The sequence below is a fragment of the Crinia signifera genome, chromosome 8 (genome assembly GCF_055691185.1).
Source record: "Crinia signifera chromosome 8, ASM5569118v1, whole genome shotgun sequence".
Taxonomy (NCBI): Eukaryota; Metazoa; Chordata; class Amphibia; order Anura; family Myobatrachidae; genus Crinia; species Crinia signifera.
Genome location: NC_139224.1, coordinates 96,048,797 through 96,070,915, shown reverse-complemented (window position 1 = coordinate 96,070,915; position 22,119 = coordinate 96,048,797). Strand labels below are relative to the sequence as shown.

The 22,119-nt window shown below is 42.6% G+C and overlaps 1 protein-coding gene across 10 annotated transcripts in view; it reads right to left on the bottom strand.

Annotated features, from left to right (window-relative positions):
* The window catches only part of LOC146026277 (complement factor H-like), a 960,333-nt gene that overhangs the window by 339,715 nt on the left and 598,499 nt on the right, over positions 1-22,119 (bottom strand). For all 10 annotated transcript variants that reach the window (XR_014454407.1, XR_014454408.1, XR_014454409.1 and 7 more), the window contains 2 exons: positions 16,492-16,674; positions 14,383-14,565 (listed from right to left, as the gene is read on the bottom strand). Coding sequence is in view for 1 of the 10 variants with exons in the window: in XM_083156809.1 (XP_083012935.1) it covers positions 14,383-14,565; positions 16,492-16,674 (366 nt within the window). In the remaining 9 variants the exon portion in view is untranslated. The remainder of the gene's footprint in view (positions 1-14,382; positions 14,566-16,491; positions 16,675-22,119) is intronic.

Sequence of the window (22,119 nt, the reverse complement as noted above, 5' to 3'; positions counted from 1 at the left end):
GGTCCCTGTGACCTTTCTCAAGACATGCCAGAATAGAGTGAAGAGCCTTTATTTAAACGATGAACAGCCAATGGGAGAGAGACAGGAAGTGACATGATCGTTAACATTAATCTTGGCTTTCTCTCCTCAAATTAACGTCCCACCTTAAATGGTTGATGTTTTGCCATATCGCAGTACATCACTACATTCACAATTTAATAATAACACATATAAAGTCCACAAATTGAGTCCGGAAGGTATAGCGCATCCGGCCGTTACCATGGAAACCCGACCCGACTTCCGGTGAGGCGGTAAAGGGTATTATAAATTTAGCAAGATTCACGGGCATTTGGATCCATTTGTTTCACAGTTCTTACTTCTTCCGTGAGCTGCAATCAAGCTGATGGAGTGTTCAAGATCGCCAGTGGAACGCTGTTAGTGCGCGGCGCTTTCGATATCCGGAAGTGTCTGTGGAACGCACTCTGTCCAAAGCGTCATCATATGATTGGTTGCCGGTGACACGCATAGCGCGTGTGTTCCGGTCTTCTAATTAGAAGCTGGCGGGGAGCGTGTGATGGAACGCACGCCTCGCGTCAGTGCTGGACCGCATATGACTGCGGTCTCTCCCATTGGATAGTTTTCATAGGGGATGGTCTCCGGGTGTAGAGCCGGGTTTCCAGGGTAACCTTACGCTCCCTCTGTGTATGAAAAATTGGGAGAAGGAGACAACCATAAGATTTCAATATAGTATTAAGTACATACAGAAGGTTTGATACCCCACATTTGTCCACTTATTATGTCATTAATGCCCATGCTTTTGCCTAAGGCTTAAGTACACCCGATATATATAATTACTACATTATAGGGGAGACTATGACACTACATTTTAAGGGGAATTATGACACGCGCAATAACCGAATTTGACTGCGATCGTACGATCCGCAGCCAAGAGGAGGTTTATGGCGTTCAAAAGATAAGGTGTCAGGAAAAATTTACACTGAATGACAGAAAAAAGATTTTGTTGGATATATGTTCTACCCAGTGGACTCAACCGTCCCTACAGGAACCACTTAAGTTCAAAGTCATTGTTGAGTCCACTGGGCAGCAGCGTCTTACAGTTAAATATCAAGCTCATCTCTGCCTTTGCAAGGGCAGTGGTGCAGTCTGGTTGTCTTGCACTACCCTTTACGTTTTTTAGACCCCCAAACTCTATGATCTCTTTAGTGGAACATTGGTGGGTATTTTTAAAGTGGGCAGATAATGCGTGCGTCTCCAGGCCCTTTTTGATGTTCCTTAGGTGTTCGCTCAAGCGAACTTTTAGGGGCCTGGAGGTGCGTCCGATGTAATACAGATTACAGCTGCATTTAACCATATACACAACGTTTTTTGTGTGGCATGTTATAAAATCATGGACCTTGATGTTATACCCATTGATTACATATTCTTCAATTTTACTTTTGCCCAGGCTCTTCACATTAATGCACCCCTGGCAGCTCCCACACCTATAAAATCCTTTTGACTTTATCCCTGGTTTGGAAGTTTTAGATGAAAAGTTGCTGCTAACAAGATTTGTCTTCAGGTTAGGTGCTCGCCTATAGATATGCTTAGGACGCTTTGGTATCAATTTACCCAATATGGGATCTTTTCGTATGATATTCCAATTTTTATTGAAAATATGTTCAATTTTTTTATGTTCGTTCGTAAATGTTGTTATAAACGCAAAGGCGAAATCATTGTTTTTTCCATTTTTGGGTTTGTCGAGCAAGGGGGTCGATCCTTCTATCTCCCTATTGGAGTTCACCTGTTCAAGACCTTTCATGATCGTGCTCTCTGTACCCACAGGCCAGGAACTTGTCTTTCATGTTAGTTGCTTGGGCATGATAAACTGAGTCCTCTAGACAATTCCTCCTTAGTCTTTTAAATTGCCCTATGGGCACAGAGTTAAGCCAATGATCATGGTGGCAGCTGGAATAAGGGATATAAGATCCCGAATCCGTGGGTTTGATGAAGTTTTTAAACTTCAAACTACCATCTTCTACGTATACTGTAATATCCAAGAAATTAATGTGGGTGGATTGTATATCAAAAGAAAGAACAATATTTTTGTTGTTATTATTCAGATATGTGCAGAAGGCGTCAAGCATGTCTCTTTTGCCCCTCCACAAAAAAAATATATCGTCAATGTACCGCATATAGGACACCAGACTCGCCCCGAACTGATTTGGAGCCCAGATGGTATCGAGCTCCCATGCGCCCATAAAAATGTTCGCATAGCTCGGGGCGAATCTGGTGCCCATCGCGGTTCCGGTAAGTTGTAAATAAAATTCTTCATTAAACAAAAAATAGTTGTTCTGTAAAATGAAACGTATGCCCTCCGTGATGAAATCCTGAAGGGGAACAGGCTTGTCTGATTCTCCCAGAAATCTTTTAACACTCTCCACACCATCAACATGATTGATGATGGTGTAGAGAGAGCTCACGTCGGCAGTGACCAACAAATCCCCCTCTTCCCACTTAATGGTTGATATCCCTTTAAGGAAATCTCCCGTGTCCTTGAGATGGGATTTATTTAGAAGGACAAGGGGTTGGAGATGGTGGTCGATCAACATCGACAGATTTGCAGTTAGGGAGTTTATCCCGGATATGATGGGATGTCCGGGGGGGTTCACTAGTTTTTTGTGTACCTTTGGTAGAATGTACATCACGGGGGTAGATGGTTTTTCGTTTAAAAGAAATTGTGCCTCTCCTTTATTAATAATCCCCTTATTTAGAGCCGTGTCTATCAGGAGCTTCATTTTGGGAAGGGTGGTGGGGGTAGGGTCATTTCTCAGCTTCTTATATGTGCTGGTGTCCCCTAGTTGGCGCATAATTTTATTTTGGTAACTGGTGGTGTTTAAAACCACCAGCCCCCCCCCCCCCCTTTGTCTGCCGGTTTAATATTAATTTCCCTGTTTTTCCTCAGGGAATTTACGGCCTCTTTTTCCTTCCTGGACAAGTTTGAATTGGATTTATTAATCTCGATATTCTCCATCTCCAATCCCTTGTCCTTCTAAATAAATCCCATCTCAAGGACACGGGAGATTTCCTTAAAGGGATATCAACCATTAAGTGGGAAGAGGTGTATTTGTTGGTCACTGCCGACGTGAGCTCTCTCTACACCATCATCAATCATGTTGATGGTGTGGAGAGTGTTAAAAGATTTCTGGGAGAATCAGACAAGCCTGTTCCCCTTCAGGATTTCATCACGGAGGGCATACGTTTCATTTTACAGAACAACTATTTTTTGTTTAATGAAGAATTTTATTTACAACTTACCGGAACCGCGATGGGCACCAGATTCGCCCTGAGCTATGCAAACATTTTTATGAGCGCATGGGAGCTCGATACCATCTGGGCTCCAAATCAGTTCGGGGCGAGTCTGGTGTCCTATATGCGGTACATTGACGATATATTTTTTTTGTGGAGGGGCAAAAGAGACATGCTTGACGCCTTCTGCACATATCTGAATAATAACAACAAAAATATTGTTCTTTCTTTTGATATACAATCCACCCACATTAATTTCTTGGATATTACAGTATACGTAGAAGATGGTAGTTTGAAGTTTAAAAACTTCATCAAACCCACGGATTCGGGATTTTATATCCCTTATTCCAGCTGCCACCATGATCATTGGCTTAACTCTGTGCCCATAGGGCAATTTAAAAGACTAAGGAGGAATTGTCTAGAGGACTCAGTTTATCATGCCCAAGCAACTAACATGAAAGACAAGTTCCTGGCCTGTGGGTACAGAGAGAGCACGATCATGAAAGGTCTCGAACAGGTGAACTCCAATAGGGAGATAGAAGGATCGACCCCCTTGCTCGACAAACCCAAAAATGGAAAAAACAATGATTTCGCCATTGCGTTTATAACAACATTTACGAACGAACATAAAAAAATTGAACATATTTTCAATAAAAATTGGAATATCATACGAAAAGATCCCATATTGGGTAAATTGATACCAAAGCGTCCTAAGCATATCTATAGGCGAGCACCTAACCTGAAGACAAATCTTGTTAGCAGCAACTTTTCATCTAAAACTTCCAAACCAGGGATAAAGTCAAAAGGATTTTATAGGTGTGGGAGCTGCCAGGGGTGCATTAATGTGAAGAGCCTGGGCAAAAGTAAAATTGAAGAATATGTAATCAATGGGTATAACATCAAGGTCCATGATTTTATAACATGCCACACAAAAAACGTCGTGTATATGGTTAAATGCAGCTGTAATCTGTATTACATCGGACTCACCTCCAGGCCCCTAAAAGTTCGCTTGAGCGAACACCTAAGGAACATCAAAAAGGGCCTGGAGACGCACGCATTATCTGCCCACTTTAAAAATACCCACCAATGTTCCACTAAAGAGATCATAGAGTTTGGGGGTCAAAAAAACGTAAAGGGTAGTGCAAGACAACCAGACTGCACCACCGCCCTTGCAAAGGCAGAGATGAGCTTGATATTTAACTGTAAGACGCTGCTGCCCAGTGGACTCAACAATGACTTTGAACTTAAGTGGTTCCTGTAGGGACGGTTGAGTCCACTGGGTAGAACATATATCCAACAAAATCTTTTTTTCTGTCATTCAGTGTAAATTTTTCCTGACACCTTATCTTTTGAACGCCATAAACCTCCTCTTGGCTGCGGAACGTACGATCGCAGTCAAATTCGGTTATTGCGCGTGTCATAATTCCCCTTAAAATGTAGTGTCATAGTCTCCCCTATAATGTAGTAATTATATATATCGGGTGTACTTAAGCCTTAGGCAAAAGCATGGGCATTAATGACATAATAAGTGGACAAATGTGGGGTATCAAACCTTCTGTATGTACTTAATACTATATTGAAATCTTATGGTTGTCTCCTTCTCCCAATTTTTCATACACAGAGGGAGCGTAAGGTTACCCTGGAAACCCGGCTCTACACCCGGAGACCATCCCCTATGAAAACTATCCAATGGGAGAGACCGCAGTCATATGCGGTCCAGCACTGACGCGAGGCGTGCGTTCCATCACACGCTCCCCGCCAGCTTCTAATTAGAAGACCGGAACACACGCGCTATGCGTGTCACCGGCAACCAATCATATGAAGACGCTTTGGACAGAGTGCGTTCCACAGACACTTCCGGATATCGGAAGCGCCGCGCACTAACAGCGTTCCACTGGCGATCTTGAACACTCCATCAGCTTGATTGCAGCTCACGGAAGAAGTAAGAACTGTGAAACAAATGGATCCAAATGCCCGTGAATCTTGCTAAATTTATAATACCCTTTACCGCCTCACCGGAAGTCGGGTCGGGTTTCCATGGTAACGGCCGGATGCGCTATACCTTCCGGACTCAATTTGTGGACTTTATATGTGTTATTATTAAATTGTGAATGTAGTGATGTACTGCGATATGGCAAAACATCAACCATTTAAGGTGGGACGTTAATTTGAGGAGAGAAAGCCAAGATTAATGTTAACGATCATGTCACTTCCTGTCTCTCTCCCATTGGCTGTTCATCGTTTAAATAAAGGCTCTTCACTCTATTCTGGCATGTCTTGAGAAAGGTCACAGGGACCGAAACGCGTTGACTTTGCCAGATGAGAGTGAACAGCCACACCACCTCATGCTCTGTATGTATTGATTTTATTCGATTTTTAACTTTTTGTACTGTTTTTGTGAAGGAAAATTTTTGTTGTATTGGATTTGTGAGGTTGGGCCTCCAAAATCCTTTTTTTATGGGACTTTGTACAAGAACTTGTTCGGGATTAAAAACTTTGTGATACCTCCCTTTTTATATCCGTTTCCTGGCTCCATTTTTGGTTCTACTCACAAACAAACCTATTGGAAAAGAAACCGCTACGGGCGTGTTTCCCCCATTAAAGGGGTGAGTAAGGTACGCTATTAGCTTTCGGGTTCAAACCCGGCATGATATTATAAAATGATGCATAGAGCCATATGCTGAAATATACTCTTTATATTTCTTTGAAAATTTATACCCGGGGAGGCTAAAGGTATAAGCACTACACCACAGATCCAGGCAGGACACACCACCTACTATATCTGGGAGAAAAAACTACACGAAAGAAACCTTTACAGGCTTCAAAATACCCCACCACACCGTGAGTAGGGGTACGCCCATCTTATTCCATCTTCTATAAGAAAGGAATCCGCTGTGCATATACATCCCCTATATTTACCACGTAAATAAGACACCCTTTATATATTTTTTTGAGCACGTGTGGAACCTTCGATCCTGAAGACCCACATTAAAGACACGAGGTTTACCACATCAAGGAGGAACTGACGTAAAGAAACCTTTATATGCTTGGAACCATCTAACTACATCGTGAGTAGGGGTACGCCCTCCTGTTATCAACATTTAAAGAAACCTTTATGCATGTTCCCCCTCACTTTATATACGTAAGTGAGGTACGCAGCCACAGTCCCACGACTCACGCCCAGTTATATTATTTACGTACCAGTGTGAAAATAAAGAATGTATATAACATAATAGAATCTAAGATCCTTTTTTTCACTTCTTTTGAGCACATGTCTTCATCCGCACTGGACTGAAAGAAACTCCAAAGGACGTCCCAAAAGATACCTTTATATGAGGAACACCTTCACGATACCACGTGAGTTTGGGTACGCCTGTGGAAATTATTAAACCCACTTCTATCACCACCACAATCAGTGGTTTATAAAAAATTGAAACTCACAGATTTAGTAATTGTTTATTTGTCTTTTTTTGGAAAACACCTGTTGGGGTCTGGTTATCAACCTCCATGTGAGAATTGTTGCAGACACATCTGTAAGAGAAATCTTCAGCCATCAGAAAAGACATTGAGTACACCATTTGCGCCGTTTTTCTATTTCCCCGTGTTGTATTTTTTGCTGTATGTATTGTGAAGTTAGGGTGTAACTTCTGGGGATTGTGAATCTAGGCTGCATTGCGCCACGTATTACCTGTCATCTTGTTCTGTTGTACCAAATGAAAAGAGTTCATGGAAGCAAGTGAGTAAGGTGAAGAAAGTTTATTCTCACAAAGTAAATTATGGCATAGATGAATGCTTGAAAGAAGGTGAGTAACAAAAACAATATAAATACTTGAGATGATAAAGTAGACTGTGGTTTTGACAATTAGGAACTGCAGACTGACTTTAACGCTGAGGAACTGAATTTGGTGACTTTGACACTGAGGATCTGAAGACTATGGGCGAGATTTATTGTGTTGACCGTTTTTCCGAAAATGCGATTTTTGCTCAAATCGCCCTGTATCGCCGTTTTTTAAAATCGCATTTTTTTCCAGAAATCGCATATTTAATGAGGTGTGTATTCCGGCATGAAAAGTGCGAGAAAGTGCGATGTAGGGCGATTTTCGGGATGAAAAGTGTGATTTTTTAGTCATGAAAAGGTGCGATTTTGTTAAAATGTGCGATTTTGTGATTAAAAAATAAAATAAAATTGGCGTGAGGTCCCCCCTCCTGTACATAACCAGCCCCGGGCTCATTGAGCCGGACCTGGTTCCAAAAATACGGGGGACAAAAAGCGTAGGGGTCCCCCGTATTTGGCTATTTCCAATGATGCTAATAATCTAAACCTCATACCAGAAGAGCCTCAACAACATTTAACAAATAACATACACAATGATTAAATTATACTTTATAGCATACATATTGAGATATCGATTTTCGTTTTAATTAAAATTACAAGACTTAACTCACATGTCTATATTTCGTATAAGCCACTAGATGGCAATAGTGTACATAAAAGAGATAGGGAACAGTCATATTTCTATATTTTTCCATGTATTATTTAGGTACAGTCTATATAGAGTGGGATAACTGAATAATGCATGGAAAAATAGAAATATGGCTGTTCCCTATCTCTTATAAAATTATAAAATAATAAAATCATACAGTATTGATTCATGTGAAAAGTAATTGATTCTTATAATATAAACGGAGTAGACAATGTAAAATAATAATATTGCCATCTAGTGGCTTATACGAAATATGGACATGTGAGTTAAGTCTTGTAATTTTAATTAAAACGAATATCGATATCTCAATATGTATGCTATAAAGTATAATTTAATCATTGTGTATGTTATTTGTTAAATGTTGTTGAGGCTCTTCTGGTATGAGGTTTAGATTATTAGCATCATTGGAAATAGCAGGCATATATGCACATATATAAATGAAAGCAAAAAACGGCTTTCAAAATGAGGCTTGGAATGCATATATTAATAATGGTATGAGGCTTGATTCCTAAAGATGGCTGTAATAGAGTGGAAATAAAAAGGAGGCTTGGAATGCCGATTAAAGATGGTCGCGGAAGGCTATTGATATAGGAGACTGAAAGCAAGGCTTGGAGCGCATTTAAAGATGGCTGCGGAAAGCTATAAGTATAGGCACTGAAAACGAGACATGGAGCGCAAACCCGGAAGTGTGGCTTGAACAAACCCCGCGAACGGGACTGCTATAAAATGGCGGACATGCAGAGGTGACAGCACAACTGAGGAAGCCGCTGATTCTACAAACAGGCGGAGAAATGCATTTTGTTGCTGATTGCAGCTGTCTAAGTCCAGTGACCGCAATCTTGCTGCCGCAAATACCTACATACAAGCGGCTATTATCTGCAATTGTTTGGCAAATGTCTCTCTCTCCATAAACATCAGGGGAGCACCTAAATTGAATTAGAGGTTGAACTGTCCATCAATATTTCTGTTCGGGACTGGTAACTATATATGCCTTGCTAATCAGTTAAAACCAATTGATGCCTGAACCTGTAATTAATATTCTAGCCTCATACCAGTAATATCCAGAATAAATAATTAAGCCTCTATGTGTTATATGTAGTTTGTCTTGTTATGTCCTATGAAATAAATTATATATGAAGTCCACTTCTTATTGTCTATGTTTATGAGATATTTTTATTCTTAATTTTCAAATAAATTTTATTATTGAAATATATTGGTTATTATTGTGCTAAGCACGACTGCGTCCCTTGGAAGTACATGTTAGTATAAGCTACATGTCCTTTTTCTTTCCCCTCTATCAATCATATTGGATGGTGTTATTTAGGTGGAGTGATGATCCTTACACATGACTCAATGGTAAAAATCCACAAATGTATACCCTCTCCTTATACTCATACACTTCAAACAATTCCATAGAAGAGATCTGAGTATCAGAAAGAAACCTCTGGCCTCAGATCTAGTCCATGAGACCTTCGGGTGTCAAATTCCCCTCGCATTAGATATCACCCATACTGCCAGGAGAATAATTAACTTCCAATACTTACAAGTATTGACAGACTTAACGGATAACATAATGGAGACATATGATGACGCATTCCGATACACCGGAAAAGAGCTACAAGCCTATAGAAGAATTGGTTCTGAACAGGAGGTTATGAACAGATTAGAAAAGGGACCTCCTGGTAGAGCCCAATGCATTGGTTTAAGAATGGTCCCAGGAGATCATAGACTACATAGAGAAACTGTTGCTCTGTATAAGTGGTGTCATCATATTATCCAGCTTGTTATCTAAATGTATGCGGTGGGTAACCCAGGACAGAAAGAAACACACAGAAATAATGAGTATAAGGACAAGTGGTCCTTACAGAAGACTCAGGACTTGAATATAACCCACAGATAGAAACCGTAATCCAGTAAGGGATACCATACCTAGAAATGCATGTCTGTTTTTGTTCCCTTACTCTTGTTATTACATACCTCCTTCTTTTAAATTTTTCTAATTTCTTCTATATTTTTCCTAGCAGTGTAATAGTGTACCTATGACTCCCCTTTCTTTTTCTTAAATACACCATATCTGGAAAATGTAAATAAATGTAAAAACCCCTGTTTTTATTTTTGACCAAAAAATTTGTACCCCTTGTCACCCCTGAGTAAATTGTTAGCTAAATGTTCTCCCCATTTATCCATAATCTAGGATAGGACATAGCGCACAACGGTTTATTCCCCTTTTATGTAAAATTATGTAACTCAATATATTAGAGTTATGAATTATTTGTATGTGTTTCCAGGTATTGTGAAATGTGACAGTTTTATTTTACTGTCAAAGGGTGGACTGTGGAAAATGAAATTGCACCTCTACACCATTAAGGTATTACGACCACCCTTTACGCAATTCCAGTACGGCATTTGCGTCTTAGTAGCTTAAACATAACTACCAAGGTCGTACATGAAACATTAATGGTTAATTCTTAATTATATGTCCCCTCTTGTTTCTTTATGTTTGTGTGAAATCCCCTGAGTAAATCCAGACTTAGTTTTGATTTAACTTGTTACAATTGCCGTCAACAGTCGCAAGGTCAGTATAGTGAAACAATCACTATACATGACCTTAGAGATATCTAGTCTGTGTTATCTCTTGATTCAATATGTGAAGACACCAAATAAAGGAACAATGAACTATAATTCCAATAGAAACTAGTTTTCCCTTATGCTCAAGACAAACGACCACATGGCTCCGACGATACTCCCATGAACTGGACGATGTCCCCGTGAAGTTGAGAGCCAATGAAGGGATGCCCAGTCCCATTTCCTTTATCCAATGACCATCCAGTGTGACCCCACACCCCCTTGCTTTAAAAGCCTAAACCCAGGATTGCTGCAGTTAGATGTGATCTAATCAAAACACATTCCCAGGATCTTGGGGGAATTCTTATCCAATCGTGGTCTCTGCTTCCTTTGACGGTAATTGTTATCCTTATATGTGTCAGTTGTTATGTTAGCTGTACCTGCATTTATACCCATTGTAGTAATGTTTCTTTTCCATGTATAAGCTGTACTGCATTAGTCTATAGTTTATATATATTATTTGTTACATTGTAACCCCCTGTTTCCTCTACGGACTTCAATATAATAAGACACAGGGTCAGATCCGTGATCTCCATATAACCAGTGTCTACGTGTATCATTTCTTTATAACTATCTCAGTCCGGGCACCAGCCTTAATAGTGATCGATTTGTATGTCAACTGATATAATCAGTGAATTAATGGTGATCCAAAGGTTATAAAGATATATTCATTGCATAGACTCTCATTGAGAGTCTCATACGCTAATGCGTCTGAATGGCACGTTTAAATAGCTGTGCTGCATTAGACATAAAGTATATAAAGTGTAAAGCTTTATTTCTTATAAAGCCAGTGAATAGGTTAAACCTGTTTGGACACCTTACAATGGATTCAGGAGCATCTAGTCATTTGCAAATGTGTTTTACAACCATTCGCATTGTCATGTCAGTGAATGGAGAAGCTCCGCTCTTTATCAGGATGCAGTTGCCAGGGGTAACCTGTTGCTTGGTTTAGAATGTAACAAATACAGTGTAACTACTACATTATCCACTAGTTTATTGAAAATACGGCCACTAATTAGCGTAAAACAGCCGCGAATTGCTGGCCAAATACTCCAGGAAAATACACTTTCTTTTCCTGGCGTATTTGGCAGAAGCCTGCACGGATCAGTCAGATCCGTGCAGTTTCAGTGTAAAAAAGTGCCAGCGGGCCCTTTAATGCCCCGCATGCTGGGTTCTCCAAGTCCCAGCATGCGGGGAGGCTTGCTGGGACTCATAGATCCACAGTATTAGTGTATAGTGTATTCTATTTTTTTACACTTAATCAGCCCGGTGACCACAGCCCAGGGAACCCCTATATGGTTGGTTTCCTGATTTTTTATTACCAGCCCCATCTCTTTCAGTCTGGTGCTGGTTACGGCTGTGGGGGGGGGGGACCCCACACCTTTTTTACATTTATTTATTTATTTTTCTATTTTTTTTTACACATTGCAGCCTGCACGGATCTGACTGATCCGTGCAGGCTGCCTATACGAATTTGTATTAGAGGATGTATCTATGGCCGCTTATACGAATGAATACGACATTGGAGGTTTACAAAGCAGTCATGTCTGACTGCTTTGTAAATTAACCTCTAGAACACAAATTTGCATATGGCTGAAACAGCCGTATGCATTCGTATTCATTTGTATTAAGAATACGAATATGAAATATTGTATTCATATTCTTAGTAAATTTCACCATTATCTTGGCAGCCATTACCATTTTTTTTTACTATTTGACACTATTAGCTCAACATTTATAAGCAGGGATTTTTGAAGGAGAGCACCATGTTCTGGACGTCATAGTTATGCTGGCACATGTAATTCTACATGCAGAAACACACCCAGTCTGTTGCTATTGTGCTATTAAAGCCATATAACGCTGTTTTTTTTAATATACAGATATATGTATTACCCCCACACAGCCTGGAGTGCTGGGTCCTGGTAAGTGGGTCTGGGGGGGGGGGGGTTAGGGCTGGGTCTCTGCAGATGGCATGGAATATGCAAAAATAGTTGCCATCTTAAAGGAGACAGCCTGTAGAGATCTTACAAGACATCTAGTGCCTGTCAGGGGAAGGCAGTGAGCACAGCAATAACTGGTAATGGGTGGTCACTCAAAAGAAGCTTGTCCTTAAGTGTAGTGTACCACACATATACAGATGGAGCCACTCCCATCTAAGCGGCTCCCAGCGAATTGCCTGGCACATCACGGCGCGAATGTGCCATATTCGCCGCAAAGTACGAGTGAGTGTGTGTGAGATGTTTGTGCATTCATGTCCTGGTGAACAGCATGCCAAGTCGGGTCACCTCGTTTTGCAGGCGCAACAGATGGTGGAAGCTCCATCTGTATCCCCTAATACACATTATGGTTCATAATGTATGATCTCTTATACTATCTAGTACTAGTGCCCCTTACACATTATGCCACCCAGATTGAGCTCACATTATACCACCAAAATTTACATTATGCCACCTGGAATGAGACTAAATTCTATTTATGCCACATGGAATAAATCACCTGGATTGATACAAAATTCACATTATGTCACATTATATTTCTGTATTATTTCCCTAAAGGGACTCAGGGACAAAGATGGCGAAGACAGAGACTGCGAGGATGCAAGGACAGAGAGATGGTGGGGATCAGGCACAGAGTGTCACACTCTGCTTATATTGTGTGAATACCTGATACTTTGACATCACCTATGTCAGCTGATCTCAGCAGCCTATCACATGCCTGCAGCTGAGTGATACTCCCTGTGAGAATTCCCACTGGTACCACTGCCAGAAGCAAGGTGTTACTTCCCTGAGCTACATGCTGTTCCTTGTCTCTCATGTGCAAGTGAAAGATTCTGTTATCTGGCCCAGAATTGCAGTTGCTGTAATTCCCTGTACTCCAGCTAAGTACTTCTCTGTAAGTAATCATCCTGCTGATATCCTTCTAGCAAATGCAAGCTTACCAAGTTCATCCCGCAAACTCCAGTGTTACCTGCTTACACAGCTGACTGCAATCACCATCTGCACAGTACCTGGGGAGATCCACTCTCAGTTTGCCGATCCAGCTTCTGTTTCCTGCATGTTGATTCCAAGCTCTTACCTGAAGTCATCCAGTCCTGCACAGTATAATCAGTGTCCTGTGCCTCAGGTACTCACACCATTCAGCATTATACCTGTGTGTATCCAGCCTTCTGATTTACTGTTACCGACCTGGCTATCCCTGTGACCTGATCTATGTCTGCACTATGCTCCCAATATGGTCACCAGCGACCATATTTCCAGCGATTATAGCCCATATTGCTGCCGTGTGTACATGGCTTTACTGACCTGGCTTATTCCTGTGACAAAGAACCTGCTCAGTCCTTGTGTACCTCCAGCCATCTGTTATTTGCTACCAACCCTGCTATCCTTGTGACCTGCACCTGTTAAAACCTTGTCTGTCTACTTCTCCTTCCAATGTAACCAACACCTGTACGAGAAGCCTGGGCAGAGGGCCACGACTGACGTGCCGGGGGCCGCAAAAGCCCAAATCCTGCTTGGAGGGATCACTGGCAGAAAACCACCGGCGCCGTTAGACTCCGCGCCTCTGCTCAGGTTTAGTCAAATTCCCACACAGGTAGTGTCCTCATCTAAGATCCGTGACACAGAGATGGCGGAGACACAGGGACAGAACTGGCAGGGACAGAGATGGCAGGACCACCCCGCAGTTTCAGCAGTGGCGCTGGTGCAACCCCAGGGCAATGAGTTCTGGGCACATACAAGGAACGAGGTACAAAGTATGATCAGACTGCCGCTTTTCTCACCATTCTGCATCTGTAGGATGTAGTCAAAATTAGATGCATCCAATCTGCAAAAGGGACTGGATTTGTACTATTGTCATTTTATAGTGTGAACGCACGGCATGAAAACACTTATCTTGTACTAATAAATAAATGGTTTTGCTGCAACTCAGAATCTCTAAATATTATTTGTTACAGTACATAAAAAAAATCATAATAAGATATTGTACTTACTCGAACATTTTGCAGACTGAAAATTTCCTCCAGGAAGGCATGTAATCTCTGCACGATCTGCCCCATCTGGTGTTCGGTATCGATCTTTACAATAGAACGTTATTTTCTCTCCTTCCAAATATACATAACGTGAAGGATGAACATATGCATTTACTAATGCAGCAGCCCCAGGGTTACATATTACTAAAGAAGGCACAAAATAAACAAAATCAGCAGCATATTGGTGTGACCTCTAGTAACAAACATCACAATGATAGTTAAAAGACAAAACTAAAAATGATTCGAAAGTTGAAAAGCTAAATGTAAGCTACAGAACTGTATCCTCTGTATTACCTGCAAAGCCACAGGAAATCTGGTTGCTATTAGAAAGATTTGTTGTGTGTCTATCACTAATGTGTTGTGTATATCAGTAATGTGTTGTGTATATCACTAATGTGTTGGGTATATCACTAATGTGTTGTGTATATCACTAATGTGTTGTGTATATCACTAATGTGTTGTGTATATCACTAATGTGTTGTGTATATCACTAATGTGTTGGGTATATCACTAATGTACATGGACAGAGTTAAAAAAAGTTGCAGCTCCTTTGCCTGGCGACAATTCTTACTCTGAATATTTTGGCTTCCTGCTTCTGTTTGACTAAATTATACTTAATAGTAGTACCAGCATTCTAAGCACATTTTCACAACTGACACATTTATGTAGCATAATGTCTGATAGTAACTACAATCAGTGGCCCTGATTCTAATTGACTCGGTAAACTGCAAAGCTCATTGTATCGCCACCCCGGCCAATGCACGCCGGGGTGTCACGAAGACACATCCCCTCACATGTGCCTTCAGCTGGAAACATCATTAGATGGTCGCCGACCATCGAATGATTTCTCCAGGGCTCACAAATATAAGTGAATGGAGATATTTGCGGGCTTCCGGATGACGACAGGGCGGGCGGCTGACGTTATGTGACAACAGACACCAGCCTGGCACACCTCGTCCCACCAACAATCCCAAGGGAATGCCCAGGAAACGCTGGGGGTTATCATGGGCGACACCCATCCAACCTGCTGCACGCCCCCAGGCTCGGCGACTGTGCAAGTTGCTGAGCCTGTTCGCCCAGGGACCCTGCACATACGCATAAATCATTATGCGCTTACGCAGTAAAAAAACATTGGTCATGTGGGGAACTGAATAAATTGGAATGACTCCCAGTATCAGAACGTATCTTTTCTGTATATTGCTGATACCAACCATTGAGTTTGCAGTGTAAATAAGTAAGCAGAATGGAAAAATTCAGGACTGTATAAAATACTATGACCAATTCCAATGTTTCCAGCACTTGCCATCCCTTCCTACAGTACACAGCTAAGTTCTAAAAACACCATTTGCTGAGTGCAGTATAGACTAGATTAGAATAACCCTGAGTTATAGTCAGTTTTCCAGTGTTCAATTGTCAGTCAGATTTTCCTATTTGCAGATACATTATTATATGTCAGGCATTCACAGCAAGCAAGGTTGGTGCAAGGTGTTTGTATAAAGAAGAAAACACAAATTATAGACATATTCTACAAAGGATAGAGTACAAGCCTGTCTATAAATAAACCATTGGATGTCTTGTTCACCTGAGCAACAAGGTATTCAGTTGGAGCCTCTCTCAACTTTGCTCCTTAGGTCATGGCACACCATGGCTATCCTATTGTTCTCAGCAGCAATACAATACATAGAACAATACAGTAGTGGATTAGTAGAGTAATCCTATTACTCACTTAATCCATGGACCTGGCTCTACCATTAGGCAGTTTTATGCAGTTGACAGGGGTACCAGAATCTGGGGGTGTCCTGAATATAACAAAATTAAGGATGACTGAGAGAGGGGCATCCTTGTTGAACTTAATGAAAATTGACAGGTGTTGGACTTCTAAGACACCACATCCACACTTTCACCTGAGGACCTGGGAAGTCAGTATTGGTGTGTGGGTGGTGGTGGGAGCAGTAAGCTGGTTTTGCCTTGCACCTTTGGGTATATATATAAAATCATGCAACCAGCAGTAACATTGCATTTTACATGTAAAGGAAGTTTCACTGATTAAAGAAGAAAAAGACAACTTACTTAAACATTTTGGTTCAGGATTCCATCCCATTGTAGTACAGTAAGAATATTCCCCGTTATATTTTCCTAGTGTCCGAAAACCTTCATTACATGTATAATAAATAAATGCACTGGGTCGTGCTGGAAAATAATATTCTTTATAAAGCTGTCCATTAGTCACTTCAGGCCGGTCACATTTCTTAACTGCAGAAACAAAATGAACATATTCTGCTAAGTCACATAAATGCTTTCAGTCTCCTCAGTGACATACTGTACTGGAGTTTGCATTACATATTGTCCTACAACCTGTCCTTAAGAAATGATAATGGGTCATTTAACAATTAAATAGAAACAAATAAAGTAATGTAAATTTGTTATCATAGTTGTTACTAAAGTGATAAAGGTAAAGTACTTACAGTAAAAGTACCCAGAACAAAATAGAAAAGAAAATGGTAGAACTTTTGCCGATACAAATTTTATGCTGTTTATGCTTTTTCCAGCACATGCAACATGAAAATGATCATGCCAAAAAGTGCTGCCTGTGTAGATTGCCTCATGTGGGTTTTGAAATATATAAAAAAAATTGTTATGGCAAAGTGCAACTGTATAACACCAATATTAGCCATGCTCAGCTTTTGCCATGATGTGTCTTATTCATGGAAAAGTGGGTACACCTAGTGTTCCCACAACTATGATGCCACAGGAATCTAGTGCAGGGGAACCGTTTCCCCCAACTGAACGATAAATAGGTGGACACTGGCTGGCAGTTTCCACCTAACTTTCACAAGCTGTTCTGCCATCTCAAGATTAAGATGATTCCTTGGTGGCTAGCAGTGGAGATGGAGGCGGATTAGAACTTGAACAATAATGGGAGTAGTTGCTTAACTACTGTAAGGCAGCCCCAGCTGCCGCTTGGAGGAGCAAGCCGCAGCGAGGTCTGTGTGGGCGCTGGTACCTGCTCAACGCACTGACATGCTGCTCCCTGCCGCTGCCCACATGCTGAGCACCAGAGGCAAGTTAGCTGCAGTGCGGGTGAGGCCATGGCAGAGATGACAATCCCCCCCCCCCCACACTGAGGCAAGTTAGCTGCAGTGCGGGTGAGGCCATGGCAGAGATGACAATCCCCCCCCCCCCCCACACTGATTCAATTGACTGTACACAGAGCCGGTTATTTGCTACTGTGTACAGGATGGGCGGGCGGATGGGCATGCTAGGGCGGCCTGGGATGCGTTGGAGCCAAGGGAAGCAGCAGTGTCTGCTGGTCTCTCTTCCTCTATCCTACTTCAGCTTCTCTGTTATGCGTGTGACATCATCACATCACACACTGGAGAGGAGCTGGGGGGGTCTTTGGGGGCAGGGGGGAGCAAAATTTATAGTTACGCCACTGAATGGGAGTGCCTTCAAATGTTAACTGTTTTACGGTTTTTATCTGAAACCATTGTCTTGGTAAACTTGTCTTAATTGAACAGACTAATTTTGTTACATAGATAACCAAGAAATGATATGCCATCAGCTGTTATCATGAATTTTGTTTGCTTATATCACATTCAAAACAATAATAAATCCAGAATATATACAGTTTGTATATCTCTAGGGTGAACCCCTTTGGAGTCCACTTTGCTCCAAGATTCTCAATCACCCACCATGTTTTGCCTCTTCATGGGTGTAAAAAATACTTGTGATGGCTTTCCTTATCTGTAATTGGTAGCCAAAACAGCTCAGGTTGAGACACGGAAAAAGGTTTATTAGTTTTGACCTCTTAGTAGGTTGCAAGGAAGTTATTAATGGTGTTAATCTTTTTCATCATTCTGCAGTCCTAATAGGAGCTGCTTCTCACGTATATGGTTTGTGCGAACAAAAAGTACAATTTATGTTGAAGAAAGTTAGGGAGCAGGAGATCAATGCTGCTCTCGGTGATCGCTGAAGAGATGGCATGCCAGTGAATGAAAGGAGGGAAGGAGTGCAGTGTTAAGGCTGGTGTTGCCCAGTCACTGGGGGAGCACTGGGCACGCCCCCGATAAATGCTTAAAAAGGGGGTCACGGCACTAGCCCATGCCCTTTAGCTGATACCACACCCACCCATGCAAAAGCTCCACACCTATTACATCTCGCCCCAAAGTCTTGAGGTTTCAGAAACCATTAAGTCTAAGGAAATAATATAGTGACTGGCTTGTAAATACATATAAAATTGAGTTTTAGGAGAAGCAATCTGGTTCTGGAGGTCAGAGAAAGAGTAGAATACGACTCCAGGGTCAAATACCTTGGATATGTTTTAGACCAGTAAATCTATTAAGATTATTTGATGGAATCTTAAGAGATGATATACAGGAATTTTAATGATAAGTAAGATAATCAGTGGTAACCCGCAAATTAAATGAACCGGTCATGCCAAACAAACATACAGTAATTTGTTTTTATTGGATAACAACACACAGGGTTATAAGCACAACACTACAGTTTAGTAGAGGGAACAGGGGGCCAAATAATGTAAATTTAAGCACTAGTTAGTTAACATAAATAGAATAAAAGTAAATAATCCCAGTTGGGGATATGACATCTAGACCAATTCATCTAATGGGTTATGTAAAAAACAGGATGAACTTTATTTACATATGTCTTTATTAGACCTTACTTACTACAGTATGTTACTATGACTGAACTTTGTTGATGATTGTAGTACGTGAGTTATGGAGAACATGAGGTAAGGGAGAACTTCATCCCATTCCATCTTATTATCTTGCCTGGTGGATGTTCTGCTTTAACTCTCCACCAAACCATTTTTGGGTGGTAAACTGAGGGTATGGAGCAGTGCTTTTCCCAAAAATTCTGCCATTACTTTGGACAAAAATGGAGTTTGCTGCGGAAAGATGTACTAAGCCTTTAAAAGTGATAAAATGAAGAATGATAAACCACCAGCCAATCAGCTCCTACCTGTCATTTTTCATACACAGCCTTTGACATGGCAGCTAGGAGCTGATTGGCTGGTGGTTTATCACTCTCCATTTTTTCACTTTTCAAGCGTAGTACATCTGGCCCCTGGTCTGCAAGGATTTCGTTAGGGATTTGAGTATAGAGGAGTAACAATTCTTTGGTAGTCTTAGTCTTGGTATTATGCAATGGGTGGCGTAGTCCAAAATTACCAGGATATGTTGGTTACTGTGTTTTGTTTTTTTCCTGTGAAAGTACGAAGTTCATTATTTTGATAATGGGCATTGGGACCAGAAGTTCACTTAAATAAGCTCTTGGGATTGTCCTCTTGCACACTGGACACCGCTGGCAGGACATTTGAATTCAGAGAAGACTCCTGGCCATTAGAACTGGAGCAGGATATGGTCCAGGGTTTTCACTGTCCCAAGATGTCCACCCCAGAGATGGGTATATGTACTTATGGTACCAACAACTGCTCAACTCTTATTCCATGATCCACCTTCACTCTATCATATATAGCCTTGCATGCCCAAATGAAGCAACATTTAAACTCTAGTGGCCATGGGTGTGTAAAACACTTGACTTCACTATACAGAGGTTAGGAGCAGTGTTAGCTATAAATAATTTATCAGAATCTACTTCTTATTTAGTACCTTCTAGAAAATAGATAGAATCTGATTGGTTCCCCATAGCAACATCCCATCTTCAATACACACACACAAAATATACATACAGTACATACATACACATAGCATACTTCTAAACACCATTACTAAAGCAAATAATCCCACTCACAGCAATCATAGATATCACCCCACCCCCACCACAGTTGCTAATAGATCATAGTGCTCACTGGGCCAGCACACAGTAATGTGGCCATACAGTAATGGTCCCAACCCCCCTGCCCATGCCCTCGGCACCCATAACAAGGGACACACACCTTGAGAGTCAGCCTCAGTCACCTGTCAATTCCAGCAGTATCTCCACCTCCAGCCCCATGTGGTGTAGACAGAGAAGAGCTGCTGCCTGAGTGCTGAGGAACTGTGCCTGTGGCGCCACCTACAGGCAGTTCAGCATTACATACACAACCTCCTTCCTGATTTTTCCCTCAGCTCCGCTAGAGGTAAAAAGGACTGCCAGCTGTCTCAATTGATCTTCCAGCAAAGACGAATGCACGCATGCTGGGGGCCCTTTCAGAGAGGGGGGCCCAGGGATACGTACCCGCAGAGCCCCCCTTTTATCCGGCTCTGCCCTCACTCTATGCTCCCTCCTTTTCAACTATCCATATGCTCCTGCTGACCTTAAGCCCCCATTACTTCCATCAATCAGGACTGGGAAGGGGAGGATTTAGGACTGGAAAGGGGAGGATTTAGGACTGGAGGGGGGTGGGTCAAGTTTAAACAGTTAACTGACCTCCCCCCGCCTAGAAAAAGCCTGCATCCAGCCCTGGTTTGCGACAGTTTGAATGTCCTGCCCTTCGGGAGCCAATCCCAGCTCCCGAATCGGTGGGCAATAGGAGATGGCATGTGTTAAGCCAATCAGCGATTTTTTTTTTTTTGCGGCGGGAGGGCGCTCACCTGCTGCTTTAGTGCTGGCCGGGCGGAGGGGGAAAGGGAACTGGTAGCCTGGGAGGTGCTGTGCGTGCATGCGCAGCAGCCCTCCCGCGGCCATTTTGGAAGTGGCAGGCCACTTTTTAATAACTTTTGGCACGGCCCACCGGAAAATGGCACGGTTTCCCGGTGGGCCAATCTGCCCCTGAATGGCAGAGATGGAGCAGCAGCTGCAGAAGAGGCCAGAAGATATCAGGGTCAAGCAAGAACATGCCCGGCACTGCCTGGACGAAGTAAAGAAGACAGGCCAGCAGCAGAAGAAAAGAAGATGAGGAAAGGAGAGGCTTGCGGGAATGAGAAGCAAAAGAGCTGACAAAGCTCCCTCCTGCAGCCTCTTCCATCGGCAGGTAGGCAGCTGTGGGCCACCTATCCTCACCCGCTCCCTAGACCACCAGGGTCCAGGCCTTAGGCCCGTGAGCAGTCAGGCCCTCTCGGCCTGAGACCACTGTAGTTGCACAACATTGGCCTTTGGGCATTATAATCAGGTCCTCCTGGCCTGTGGGCAATGAAGTTGGACCCTCCAGGCCCATGGCCCCCACATCCAGACCCACATGGGTCAGGCATTAGGCCAGGGCTCGACAAATACCGGGCGCCAGGTCACCACGGCGACCAGATTCTGCTTCTTGGTGACCAGATTTTTTGCAAGGAGGGAGGAAGCAGAATCTGGTCGTCGGCAGCCCGACCACCCGTCCCCGTCCTGTCAGGCCAGCGGCAGCGTGGTCCCTGACCCCCACCCCCCTCCCCATGTTCGCAGCAGCGGCAGCAGAACACATTTTTCAAACACACTTGGTCCTGACTCCTACAGCACCCAACAGAAGTCCCCCGTGCCGCCGCTGCCTCATCCAATCACTGCAGGGTGGCCTGAGGCTGAGACCTCTGACCTTCCTTCCCTGCAGTGCGTCATCCTGACAGACGCTGGGCACCGAGTCCCCACAGAGCCGCTGCGCCTCCTGACTCTACCTACTAACAGGGGTCTTTCCACCGGCCCCGCAGCTGCCCCTCTACTGGAAGCCGCACCTCTCCTCTCCGGGGCACCGTGTCCCACCGCTTCTTGCTGCTGGACAAGACCGGATTCCAGTATGCAACCCTGGGCAAAAGGGCATGTTTCCCC